This window comes from Pseudophryne corroboree, chromosome 7 (assembly GCF_028390025.1).
Source record: "Pseudophryne corroboree isolate aPseCor3 chromosome 7, aPseCor3.hap2, whole genome shotgun sequence".
Taxonomy (NCBI): domain Eukaryota; kingdom Metazoa; phylum Chordata; class Amphibia; order Anura; family Myobatrachidae; genus Pseudophryne; species Pseudophryne corroboree.
The window spans coordinates 166731062-166743433 of NC_086450.1; the positions used below are offsets into that span (position 1 = coordinate 166731062).

General features: G+C 45.1%; 1 protein-coding gene across 1 annotated transcript in view; it reads left to right on the forward strand.

Annotated features, from left to right (window-relative positions):
• The first annotated feature begins 606 nt into the window (after positions 1–606).
• The window catches only part of LYPD6B (LY6/PLAUR domain containing 6B), a 173055-nt gene continuing 161289 nt past the window's right edge, over positions 607–12372 (forward strand). Inside the window, exon 1 of the mRNA XM_063933752.1 lies at positions 607–722. Coding sequence (XP_063789822.1) covers positions 634–722 — 89 coding nt within the window. The 5' untranslated portion in view covers positions 607–633. The remainder of the gene's footprint in view (positions 723–12372) is intronic.

Consider the following 12372-nt stretch of genomic DNA (forward strand, 5'->3'; position numbering starts at 1 on the left):
GGCACGGTGCACGCTATTTTATTCTCCCTCCAGGGGGGTCGTGGACCCCCACGAGGGAGAATAAGTGTCGGCATGCCGGCTGTCAGGATCCCGGCGCCGGTATACTGTGCGCCGGAATCCCGACAGCCGGCATACTGAAGACCACCCATTGTGGGTGTAGTATGGTATGCCGGCGGTCGGGATCCCGGCGACCAGCATACCGGCGCCGGGAGCCCGACCGCCGGCATACCGACAGTGTGGCGAGCGCAAATGAGCCCCTTGCGGTATACTGTGCGCCGGGATCCCGACAGCCGGCATACTGAAGACCACCCATTGTGGGAGACCCTTGTCAGTGCCAAGGTGCCCCAGTCCGTAAGATGTTGCCTCAGGCCGGCGGGTTCTGTCATATTCTCTGTATATATAGTACAGAACTATTGCTCTCATGCTTGGAGGAACAGAGCAGGAGTCAGACAGTGTACACTGCATGCTGGGCCTGTGAGCAGCTGTGACATGTGAGCGGCACAGAGACGGACGCGGCTACGGCTACACGCGTGGTTACCGCTGTTGTCACTGTAATAGCCTGCTGCACACAGCGATCAGTCTTTGAACCACGCCCACCTCGGCTCGTGGCCAATCAGGAGCCGTCTCCCGTACATGCAGTGGCTGAGCGCACCAGGTCCCGGCAGTCGCAGTTGCTGCAGAGAGTACGGTGAATGCGATTTGTGTGCGAGAGCTGTTTTCAGGTAAGTACCCTCCACCTGCCTCAGGGCTACCTGCGGGAGGCACTGACCTTATCTTCGACAGGGCTGCATCACTGACGGGGCTATCTATGCTGATTGGCATCTCAGTGCAGTGGGTCCCTCCCTGGCCTCTAGATAAAAGTTAATGGGCATTGTTCTTGGCCGGTGGGGAATGTGATGTGTACTATGGTTAGGAGTGTTTCGTTTGTGTTATTACTTAATTATTAGTATTATTAGTGTTGCTATTGTTATAATAATTAGTGTTCCTGTTTTTGTGTTATTTTTATTATGATAAATGCAGACACTATTGTGTTATGTCTGATCTGCGCTAAGGACAAGTTATGCCAGTGACTGGATTCATAATGTATTGTACTTAGCCATTTAGCAAAGGAAAAAGGACAAGTCCCAGCACACAGCCATCCTGCTAGTAGTGGCACTTACACAGTATCTGTAGGCTGGCAGGTTGCAAATTTCTACTTTAGGTTTCTATTTACCAACATATTAACCCACTGTACAGAAGCCTGATGCTATTAGCGACTAACATACATGATGCAGTGTACAGGAGCTCCATGCACTAAAACGCCCATTTAGGACATGTTCATTATAAATAGAATGGCAGCTGTATGTGTTTAATTACTATTCTCACCAATAAATAATAATATAGTCATACTGATTACTAAATAGGAACTTGTAAGGCCTGGTGCTTAGCATAGAGAGTGACGGTAGCATTGTATATGCCAAATAATTATACTGTACTGGTGGTAGTGAAAAATAGGGACATCTGCAGGGACAAAAACTTCCAATGTGCCACCTGGCTCTCTGCATGGAAATCAGGGAGAGTTGGCAATTACACTATGTTGCATGTAGTGTATACAATATTCATGTTGTAATGATGTATTCATTTTCAGAGCAGTGTTATAGAGGGGGCGGCACAAATTGATGTGTTTTACATTACAGGGAACCTGTGTGGTGTGACACTTGATGTTACAGTGACACTGATGTGTAGCATTATCTGACACACTTATGACTAAAGATCCAGGACCTCTTATGTCACTGCAAGGGTTACACTTCGTCGTTGCTTTGTGATGTGCACACACAACCTACATTGTTGTACTGAGCTCCCCCATTTTACAGCGTTTCATGTCCCAGCATGGGTTAACTGTATTCTGCCTTCAGACTCTGTGTTTAGGTCAGGATCACTGTGCATTAGAGAAGTAAACTATTGTACACTCTGTTTAAGGTTTATGGGATTTATTGCTTGTGTCTGGCAATGGCTCAGACAGACGGGGGCTGGGTGTTTTAGATGCTGGTTTCATTGCAAATTGTCACTTGGTTTAAAGACATGACAGGCTGTTACTTTGAAGCAGGTTTTTACTCCATTTGGTGGAGGTTTTCTTTTCCTGATCAGTAAATGCGTTGTCTGAGAGCAAGATTATGGCATACATAATACACAAGTGACGTTAATCCATGTAAACTCCTGTAAGTAATATCTTTAGTATCAGTGAGCTCTAATGTCATCACTTCAGTGTTTTGTATTACAAGGAATAATGCACCCACCACTGTAAATTATTATGGATACTGGCAGAGGCGCAAGTTATTATAAGACACCCGGAGGCGAAAAAGTTTATATTGCCCCCCCCCTCCCCCCCCGCGGCCCAGTCCAGGTATACACTCATGGCCACATATACACGCACTCACATATATACAGATACACACCCAATCACATATACACACAGCATATACACACACATTATACCACTTATACACTGATAGCCACATATATACACACACATATCTACATACTCAGTCACATACACATCTGTACAAATACACACACACAGCCACATTGACACACACACTGTCCCCCACCCTGACACTTTCCTCCATCAGATATCGCATCTCACCTGCCTCAGTGTCAGCATGCAGGAGCTGGGCAGCGGCGTTGTGCGGCAGGAGCTGAAGCCGGGAAGCTGTGCTGTGGTGGTGCAGGAGCCGGAGCCGGGTAGAGGCACTGTGAGGAGGGAGTCGGCCAGCCGTGATGTCCTCAGGCTGAAGCCGGAGCTGGATAGCTGTGCTATCGGGCGGGAGCTGAAGAGACGCTGAAGAGCTGAGACGCTGAGAGCTGAAGAGCGGTATCATCCTGGAGCTGGGGAGCCGGGGTGTCATTCGGGAGACGGGAGCCACAAGCGGACAACCACACTGTCGGAGGCAATGGAGAAGGTGCCCCCTTCATTGCTGGAGCCCGGCGGCATCCGACTCCATTGCCTCCCAGACTTCCGCCACTGGATACTAGATGATACCTTGTCCTATAGCCTTGTTCTGTGGTCACAAAACTCTGTGCTGAATTTTAGAGAGGAATTTAATTATCCGCATGTTTCTGTCACTACCTCGAGGAATAATGCATTGTGGAATATCTGGCAAGGAATAACTCGTTTGCTTTAGCTCTCACCCCATAGAGCTACAAGCCAGAAAAAAAACAATCTATCCATACTGTACTTGCAGGAATCCGTATTAGCCAGAAATCTGCAAATTGTGCGGTTTCCTCAGAAACTGGCTTTGGACTGAATCTGCCAATTAATATCTATTCACATAAATATAATGTAAATCTGTACACATTATAGTAGGGAGTGCATAATCCTATTTATGTTTCACCCTCCAAATTCTAATTTACTAAACTATATTTGCTATACTTTTATATGTTTAACTCTTTACAGGTTAGCATTACTGACTCACATCCCTAAGGTCATGAGTTCAATCTCTGTTCAAACCACTAACGATGTGCAGTTTGTATGTTCTCCCCATGTTTGTGTGGGTGTGTTTCGGTTTAATTCCACGCTCCAGAAATATCCTGTAGGTTAACTACTGGAATATATACAGAACATACTGTTAATAGCGCCACTTTACTGATATATTCTCTGTGAAGCGCTGTGGAATATGTGTGTCCTATATAACTAACTTCATTATTAAGAAGCAGAGCCGGCCCTAACCAATATGATGCCCTAGGCAACATTTTGGCTGGTGCCCCCTAGCACCACCGCTGGTTCCGCCTCTGACCTTGTACCCCCTATATTTTAAATAGGAACAGTTCGCACATTTGGCGCACAGCCCAAAAAGGGGTGTGTTTTTGCTGGCAATGGGCATGGCCACACAATAACCCCAATTCCAATTACGCCACACAGTACTGCAACTTTATTTACATATGATCATGCGATAGTGTCCATAATTCATATTACATCCCACAGTAGTATCACTTTACCTTATAAACGTTACTCCTCACAGTAGAGCCCCTTATTCACATTACATCACACTGAATTGCTCCTTATTCACCACACCACACCCTATTGCTCTTTATTCACATTAGATGACACAGTAGTGCCCTTTCTATACGCAATTCCACATAGTAGAGCTCCTTATACACATAATGCCACACATTAGTAATGTATTTACACACATTCCACACAGTAATGCCCCTTACACATATGAGACACCTTATTAATGACCTTAAAAACATAATGCACCTTACACATTATGACAACCTTTATTAATGCCCTTTTACACATAATGTCCCTTACACATATGCCGCACATTATTAATGCCCTTATGCCAGAGGTTCCCAAACTGTGTGCCGTGGCTCCCTGGGGTGCCTCGGGACACTTGCAGGGGTGCCCTGGGTTGGTGGTACAGGACCAATTCAAATTATTCATGGTCAATATAATAGGCAAAACCAGTGCTGGTGGCTGCCAGTCATAAAATATGTGGCCAAACAGAAGCAAATCTTGTCCCTCCCCACACAACTGACCATAAGGATGACATATAAATGCAATCTACTTAATGTAATATTTCTTTCTAAATTTCTCAATAAGAAATTTTTGGCCTAGGGGTGCCGTGAAAAAAATTCTGATATTCTAGGGCGCCATGATTCAAAAAAGTTTGGAAACCACTGCCTTATGCACATAATGACACACATAGTGCCCCTTACACATGTTGCACATTATTAATGCATTTTTACATGACACACATAATGCTCCTTACACATATTCTGAACACTACTGCATAACCAACCCACTCACATGCACACAGCACTCACAGTGCTACTAACACTGTGACCTCTGCCTCTGCTTGGATACAGATGTGTCCTCATAAATCTTGCCTCAATGCTAACCTCTGGCACCTTTTTTTTTTAAAGGAAATGCATCTTATTTGCATTGCTATGTGGCTAGGATGCACAAGCTGCTTCTGCTGATTAAAATGATATGCAGCATGCCTATATACTGTGTGAGACTGTGGCTGTATCTGCATATGAAATGCTACACACAGAATATAGGCATGCCGCATATCATTTTAATCAGCAGAAGCTGCTGATGCCCCTAGACATATAAAATTCCCTAGGCAATTGCCTAGTTTGCCTATGCCTATGGCCGGCTCTGTTAAGAAGCATCATTTAGAAACTTGTTAAAGGTAATGAGTCACAGGCACAAATGCTAGCACCTCAGTCCTAGCACATAATGGTTGTTAATGTTTCAGTGCGTGTCTAGAACCTTCTTACCTCGGTATCCAGATGATAGATCCGGATGATAGATCCAGAGCTGGATTAAGGCTTTGGGGGGCCCGGGGGTACTTAAGACAGTGGGGCCCTAAAATCTAAAATTAAAATCATAACATCTTTAATTACTACAAAGAAAATTACAATTCAGTGGTAAATTTGAAAGAATCTTTCATATACATGTATGTATATATAATATATACGTGTGTATATATATAATATATACGTGTGTATGTATGTATATATATATATATATTTATATATTTTCCTATGTACAGTGGTCGAAGCGGAAATTTTGAAGTTGGGGTATGGAAAAGTGAAGGTTGCAATTATGCAAGTGCCTCCAGGGAAGGGGGCATGGCCACTCAAAAGGAAGCGTGTCCTTCAGTGTAGTTTACAACACCATATACCCCTTATACACATTATGCACCACAATAGTAGGACCCCTTATACTACCTAGTACTGATGCCCCTTTCACATTATACCACACAGTATGAGCGGAAATTCACATTATACCACACAGTATGAGCTGAAGTTCACATTATAGCACACAGAATGAGCCGAAATTCACATTATAGCACACAGTGTGAGTCAAAATTCACAGTATAGCACAAAGAATGAGCCGAAATTCACATTATAGCACACAGAATGAGACGAAATTCACATTATACCACAGAATGAGCCGAAATTCACATTATAGCACACAGAATGAGCCAAAATTCACATTATAGCACATGGTATGAGCTGAAATTCACATTATAGCACATGGTATGAGCCGAAATTCACATTATAGCACATAGAATGAGACAAATTTAACAATATAGCACACGGTATGAATCGAAATTCACATTATAGCACAAAGAATGAGCCGAAATTCACATTATGCCACATGGAATGAGGAAAAATTCAGGGAGAGTGACAGAGGGACAGGGAAAGTGACAGCAGGGACATAGGGACAGGGAGAGTGACAGAGGGACAGGGAGAGTGACAGCAGGGACAGAGAGTGACAGCAGGGACAGGGAGAGTGACAGGGAAAGTGACAGCAGGGACATAGGGACAGGGAGAGTGACGGAGAGAGGGACAGCAAGGGCGTACAGTAGGGACTAGGGAGATGGAAAGGCAGCAGGGTAAGATTTCCTACAGTATTTAGCAGCGGCGGTGCTTAGGATGCTGTGGTCTGTGGTGCGGTGGATGAGGAGGCTGTGGCCGGCATGGTGCGGAGGAGGCGGAGATGCAGAGAAGGACTGAGGGTGGCGGCGGGGCAGCATGGGAAGCCCTGAAACGGTGTATAAGATGAGTGTTTAATACACCTTTGTGAATTGCTTCAAAGACTCTCAGTTCCGCCTTGTCTCTTTTCAAATATTGCTACCAATTTGGGGGGCGCGCACACACACACACACACACACACACACACACACACACACACACACACACACACACACACACACACACACACACACACACACACACACACACCTATCTATCTATCTATCTATCTATCTATCTATCTATCTATCTATCTATCTATCTATCTATCTATCTATCTATCTATCTATCTATCTATCTCTATATATGTCCACATTGCCTGGTTCTCCCAATAAACAGTCAAATGCACCTCACAGGGGGCCCTCACAATATATTACATACAGTATCCGGAGGTGCGGCACTCCTGGTGGCTTAGAGAAAAAAGTCTGTATAGCAGCAAGTGAAGACAACGTTTCAAAGACTTTTATTCCGTAATTTTCATACCTGATGAAAATGACGAAATAAAAGTCATTTTCCAAGCTGCCAGGAGTGCCGCACCTCCGGATACTGTGTGTGTGCGTGTATATATATATATATATATATATATACTGGAGGCACCGGGGCGCATTTACCATTTGAGGAATGCCGGGCTATATATATATATATATATTATATGTATACGGATGCTAGAACCGGCACTCCTCCTCAATAACTAAATAATGCTCCGGTGCCCTCTGGAATGTATGTGTATATATATATATATATATATATATATGTATATATATATATATATGTGTATATATATATATATATATATATATATATATATATAAATAACCCAGAACCTAATACTGCTCTTACTATTGCTCTGATGATGGTGCTGGCTGGGTGCAGGCTGGCTCCACACGCTGTCCTCCCTGCAGCCTGCGCGCCCAGCCAATGGCTGAGCCACAGGCTGCTGCTCCACAGATGATTGGACAGCTGAGCCGTCGATCAGCTGTCCATCCTGTACACACTCCCTGCGTGCGGCGCCGCTGCCTCCAGCATCTTAATGCAGTGAGCCGCGCAGTATTGAGCCGCCGAGGGAGTGGGGACAGATATTGCACAGGTGCCCTGCATGTGGAGCCGCCGCGCCGGCTCCCGGGAGCGCAGCACCGCAGATCGGACTAGAGATCCGATCTGTGGATGCAGCGGGGGGCCCTTTTAAAAAGGGGGGCCCGGGGTACTTATCCCCGGGGCCCCCCTCTTAATCCTGCTCTGGATAGATCGACAGTATATTGGTCGCAGGTCAATAGGTTGACATCATATGGTCGATATACATCATGTTAACAGATGAAAGGTCGACAGGTTCAAAAGGTTGACATGGTCAGCACACAATTTTTTTTTCTGTTTTTCACATGTTTTCTCAACATTTGCTTAATTTACTATCTATGTGGACATGGATTGGGAATAGTAACCTGTGGCGAGTGAATCGAGCCACTTTGCCCTGAAGCTTGATGAGCAGAGCGAGCCTGCAAGGGTATACATTTGTACTGATGATGATCACATGTCATGGAATATACGAGATTTGACCCTAAAAACAAAACAAAAAAACCCAACTCAAAATGCGTCAACCAATTTTGTGTCGACCATTGTTATTATGACTTTTTCACAGTATCAACCTTTCGACCTTAAGCACAGTTGACCTTTCACCTGTTGACCTTATGTACCTGTCGACCTACTGTATGTCGACCATTTGGTGTCGAACTTGGCATTGTCGATCTTTTATACCACCCCCAAAAGCAGTGAATGAGATTTTTGAAAGAAATGTCCCAGCGTCACTGTGAGTGAGGTGTTTGTACTGCACATGCACAGCCATCAGGCCGCGTGTGTGTACTGTCCAGGAAGCTGAAGAGGGATCTGAAGAGCCCACTCCAGCAACACTATAGCCTATAGGGTGCAGTGGCTAACACCATCTGACAAATGACATTAGCAATTGTGGGTCCAGTTCTGAAAAGTGAAGCTCACTGGCTCAGACTGCAGTCTCCATTGACTATTATGGAGACTGCTGCTTCTGTATTACTAATACCCCTTTCACATCGCACAAATAACCCGGTATCAACACGGCATATTGCCGTGTCGAAACGGGTCAGTGTGCGATGTGAAAGGTCCTTTGCCGAATTAGCGGGTCGCCTGACCCGGTAATTCAACCCCGTTAAAAAGAAGGGTTATTACCGGGTTGAATACCGGGTCAGGTGCAGTGTGAATGGGAGCCGTTTCGATGCGACACGGCTCCCATTCACAGCATAGGGAGAGGCGGCGCAGGAGATGAGCTCATCTCCCAGCGCCGCCTCCACCCCCGCCCCTGCTGCTGCTGCGCCCCCCGCTGCTATGGCAACCGAACCGGTATATTGCCGGGTCGGAAAGCCAGCAGAGGAGAGCAAATGCCGGATCCCACCCGGTAAGGACACGTTTCTCTTACCGGGTAGGATCCGGCATTTGCGTTCTGAAAGCAGCATTAGCTGAACACAGGAGATATGTCTAATGCCTCCTGCAGTCATGCTTTGTGTCTGCAATAAGGATGAAGAGCTTCTCCTTTTATGTATAGGTATCTGACTACGACTGCTATACCCATAAGCAAACTGCTAAATGTTCGCATTTCATGGTGTACTAAAGCTTTCTTGACATCTTGCCTTCCACCAGGAATCTGCTGAGTGTAGTGGTTGTCGCTGCATATCAAAGAGTTAATTGTCATTTTTACAAGTACATACAGCTCCATAAGACTTTCTAGGATGTTGAAACATGTCTTTGTGTCTGACCCTCCCTTTTACTAAACAGGTATCAGACTGGTTTCTGACCTGACATTCTGCTATGGGAGGATTTGTGCTTTTGTAAAGAAAATACATCAATTATGTTTATTTCCCCTATTTATTATTGTTTATTCACTGCTTGGTACATATATAACTTCTTTCTCACTGGCGCCAGAATGTTGCGCTTAAGATCTTTTTCTGAATGCTGGGAGAGAATATTGTGTCACAATGATACATATGTTCTACATAAATAAGTACAGTTTAAATTACATGCATGCACTGGGACTTGCAGTCTCCTAGGTAACATGATTATTTTTCTTTTATTTGCGCACACACGCACGCGCGCGCGCGCTCTTGGCTATTGTTTTCATATTACCTCCATTTCCCCTGTTGAAGGAACCAAGTGTTTTTGTTTGTTTTGTTTCTGGTATTTCTTAATATAGGCCTAGAACTGCAGTAACACATGGCCCTTTTTATTCCAGTCCTGAGTATGTTGCAGGTGATTTTCAGGTAAAAAATAATAATTATATTTAGCGTGTGTTGTGTTCCCCTTTTTTCGAATGGTAATGACAGATACACTCTGAATAGATGCTGCCTAACACTGGTCTTCTTGTTATCAGTGACTCATTCAACAAACCTTTAATGACATGTGACTAGTCTGTGACTGACACATTTAATCAGTGTAGGTACGACTTGTTAGTTAGAGTGCTGGGGGCTTTTGCTGAGTGAGGTATACCCAATACCCCTTTTCCACTAACGAGCACGGGTCGCAGCCGGGAGCCTGACACGGGAGCTGCCCCCTGCTGCGACCCGTGCTCGGTCCCTTTTCCATTAGCAGTCACAACCCGGCAAATGCCGGGTTGGTGACGCTTCTAGTGACACGGCAGGGGCGGCGCAGGGAGATCACATGATCTCCCAGCGCCGCCTTCCCTATGCACTGTGAACGGGAGCCGTGTCACCTCGACACGGCTCCCGTTCACACTAGACAGCTAGCCGGGTTGAACACGTGTTCAACCCGGCTAGCTACCAGGGTAGGATTCCCGGATCACTTGATCCGGGTTTACCCTTTTCCACTAGCAAAAAACACGGGTAAATGCGCGCCCCCGTGCATTTACCCGTGTTTTTTGAGCTAGTGGAAAAGGGGTAGCCTGAAAAGCTTCATATTATGGATGTAACTGGTTACATACTTTATGTATCATAGATTTGTGTTTACCTCTCTCAGGGGCAGATTTATTAAGCCTGGTGAAGTAATAAAGTGGAAGGTGATAAAGTATCAGCCAATCAGCTCCTAACTATCATGTCACAGGCTGGGTTTGAAAAATGACAGTTAGGAGCTGACTGGCTGGTGCTTTATCACCTTTCAGTTTATCACTTCACCAGGCTTAATAAATCTGTCCCTCAGTTCTTCCCCTGGTTCAGAAATCTGGAGGTGTCAATTAATAATTCTTTCACATGTTTTATTTAGACATAAAAGCAAATTATCCATTGGTCTCTGTAAAACTCCCCTCTTTGATATCTATGAATTAATGCCTAGCCTGCATTATGTCAGTACCTGTTTTGACACATTTCATTAGGGTGTGAACGGCTGTTTTATTTATTTTTCTCAGCAACATCTGTGTACAAGTGACTCTGGGCGGGATGTACTAAGCGGAAAATGCGGTAAACTCCCTGTTTACCGCATTTTCCTGATGTACTAACCGCCGGCCGGCAGGACAGCGCCGCGGCTGGCGTACGTCCATAGAAGCCTATGGGCTTCTCTCCGCGGCGCTGTGTGAGGGATCCGATCGGATCCCTCCCAGCATACCCTACGGCCGCCCCCGTCACCCCGCGCATGCGCAGACTGACTCCTGGGGCCGAATCCCGGAAGTCAGGCTGCCGCTGCGCATCGCGGAGGACAGCTCTTATCGGAAGAGCTGTCCTCCGCAATGATGATCGCATATGCTAGTACATATGCGATCAGCATCGTGGCGCAGGGCGGCGATGGGCGGCGATGTACATTAGTACATCCCGCCCTCTGAAACAGAGCGAGAACCAACCTGTAGCCAGTCAGAGTACAATGCTGAGCCAGGCTGGAGCCAATCATAACCCTGGCATGTTTACAGGTGGCGAATCAGACCATTGGAACATTCCTAGAACTTTGTCAGTCTGTAACCAATCCGGTTATTAGACTTTTTCAACAGTGTTATCGGGCTTCCAATATTTTATGTACTGAGATAATTGGTTAAATGTCTGGATCGCATGTTGGCTGGCAGGTGTTTTCTCTGACCTGCCCTATGTTGCGCACTGAAAATGTACTAATTAATGTGTTTAGAGCTGGACATGTTGGGCTAGATGTGCCATTGCTTGGAAAGTGATAAAATGGAGAGTGAAAAAGCACCAGCCAATCAGCTCCTAACTGCTATTTTTCAACCACAGTCTGTAACATGACAGTTAGGAGCTGATTGGCTGGTACTTTTTCCACTCTCCATTTTATCACTTTCCTAGTGATGATGCATCTAGCCCTTAGTCTCTTACACTTACCATACTCGCGAAGCTTACATAGCGACGATTAGGATTTTCATTGGAGACACGCCTGATGTCAGAAGCTAGGGAGTGAGAATAGTCACCATTCCAATCAGTGTATATTCAGTGTCACACTTGTCATTACACTCATTATGTAGACATTATGTATGCTCATTTCTACCCTGACCTAGAGAGTGACTAGAATAAGAATAGGACACTTATTGTAAATGTTGCTATTTACTTTGAGAGCTGGTAATTGCCTATTCTGAGAAAAATGCAATCTGGCCTTTTAAGCCAAGTATTTTCTGTATACCATGTAAGTGGATAAAGATAACCTGCATATATTAAGATCTTCTAGGCTACAGAGGTTTCCTGGGAGCATGTAGATAATGTCAACATTATCCTGCGGATTAGCTATGCTTGCTGTAATGTGGAAATGAAGTATTCTATGCGTATTCCAGCAAGGAGAGTGCAGGGTGTAGGGCTGTTTGAGCAATAAATTGCATACATTTAGGGAAATGTACGTCAGGGTTTTTGCGTCGGATATATGCATTTATGTATTATGGAGACTAAG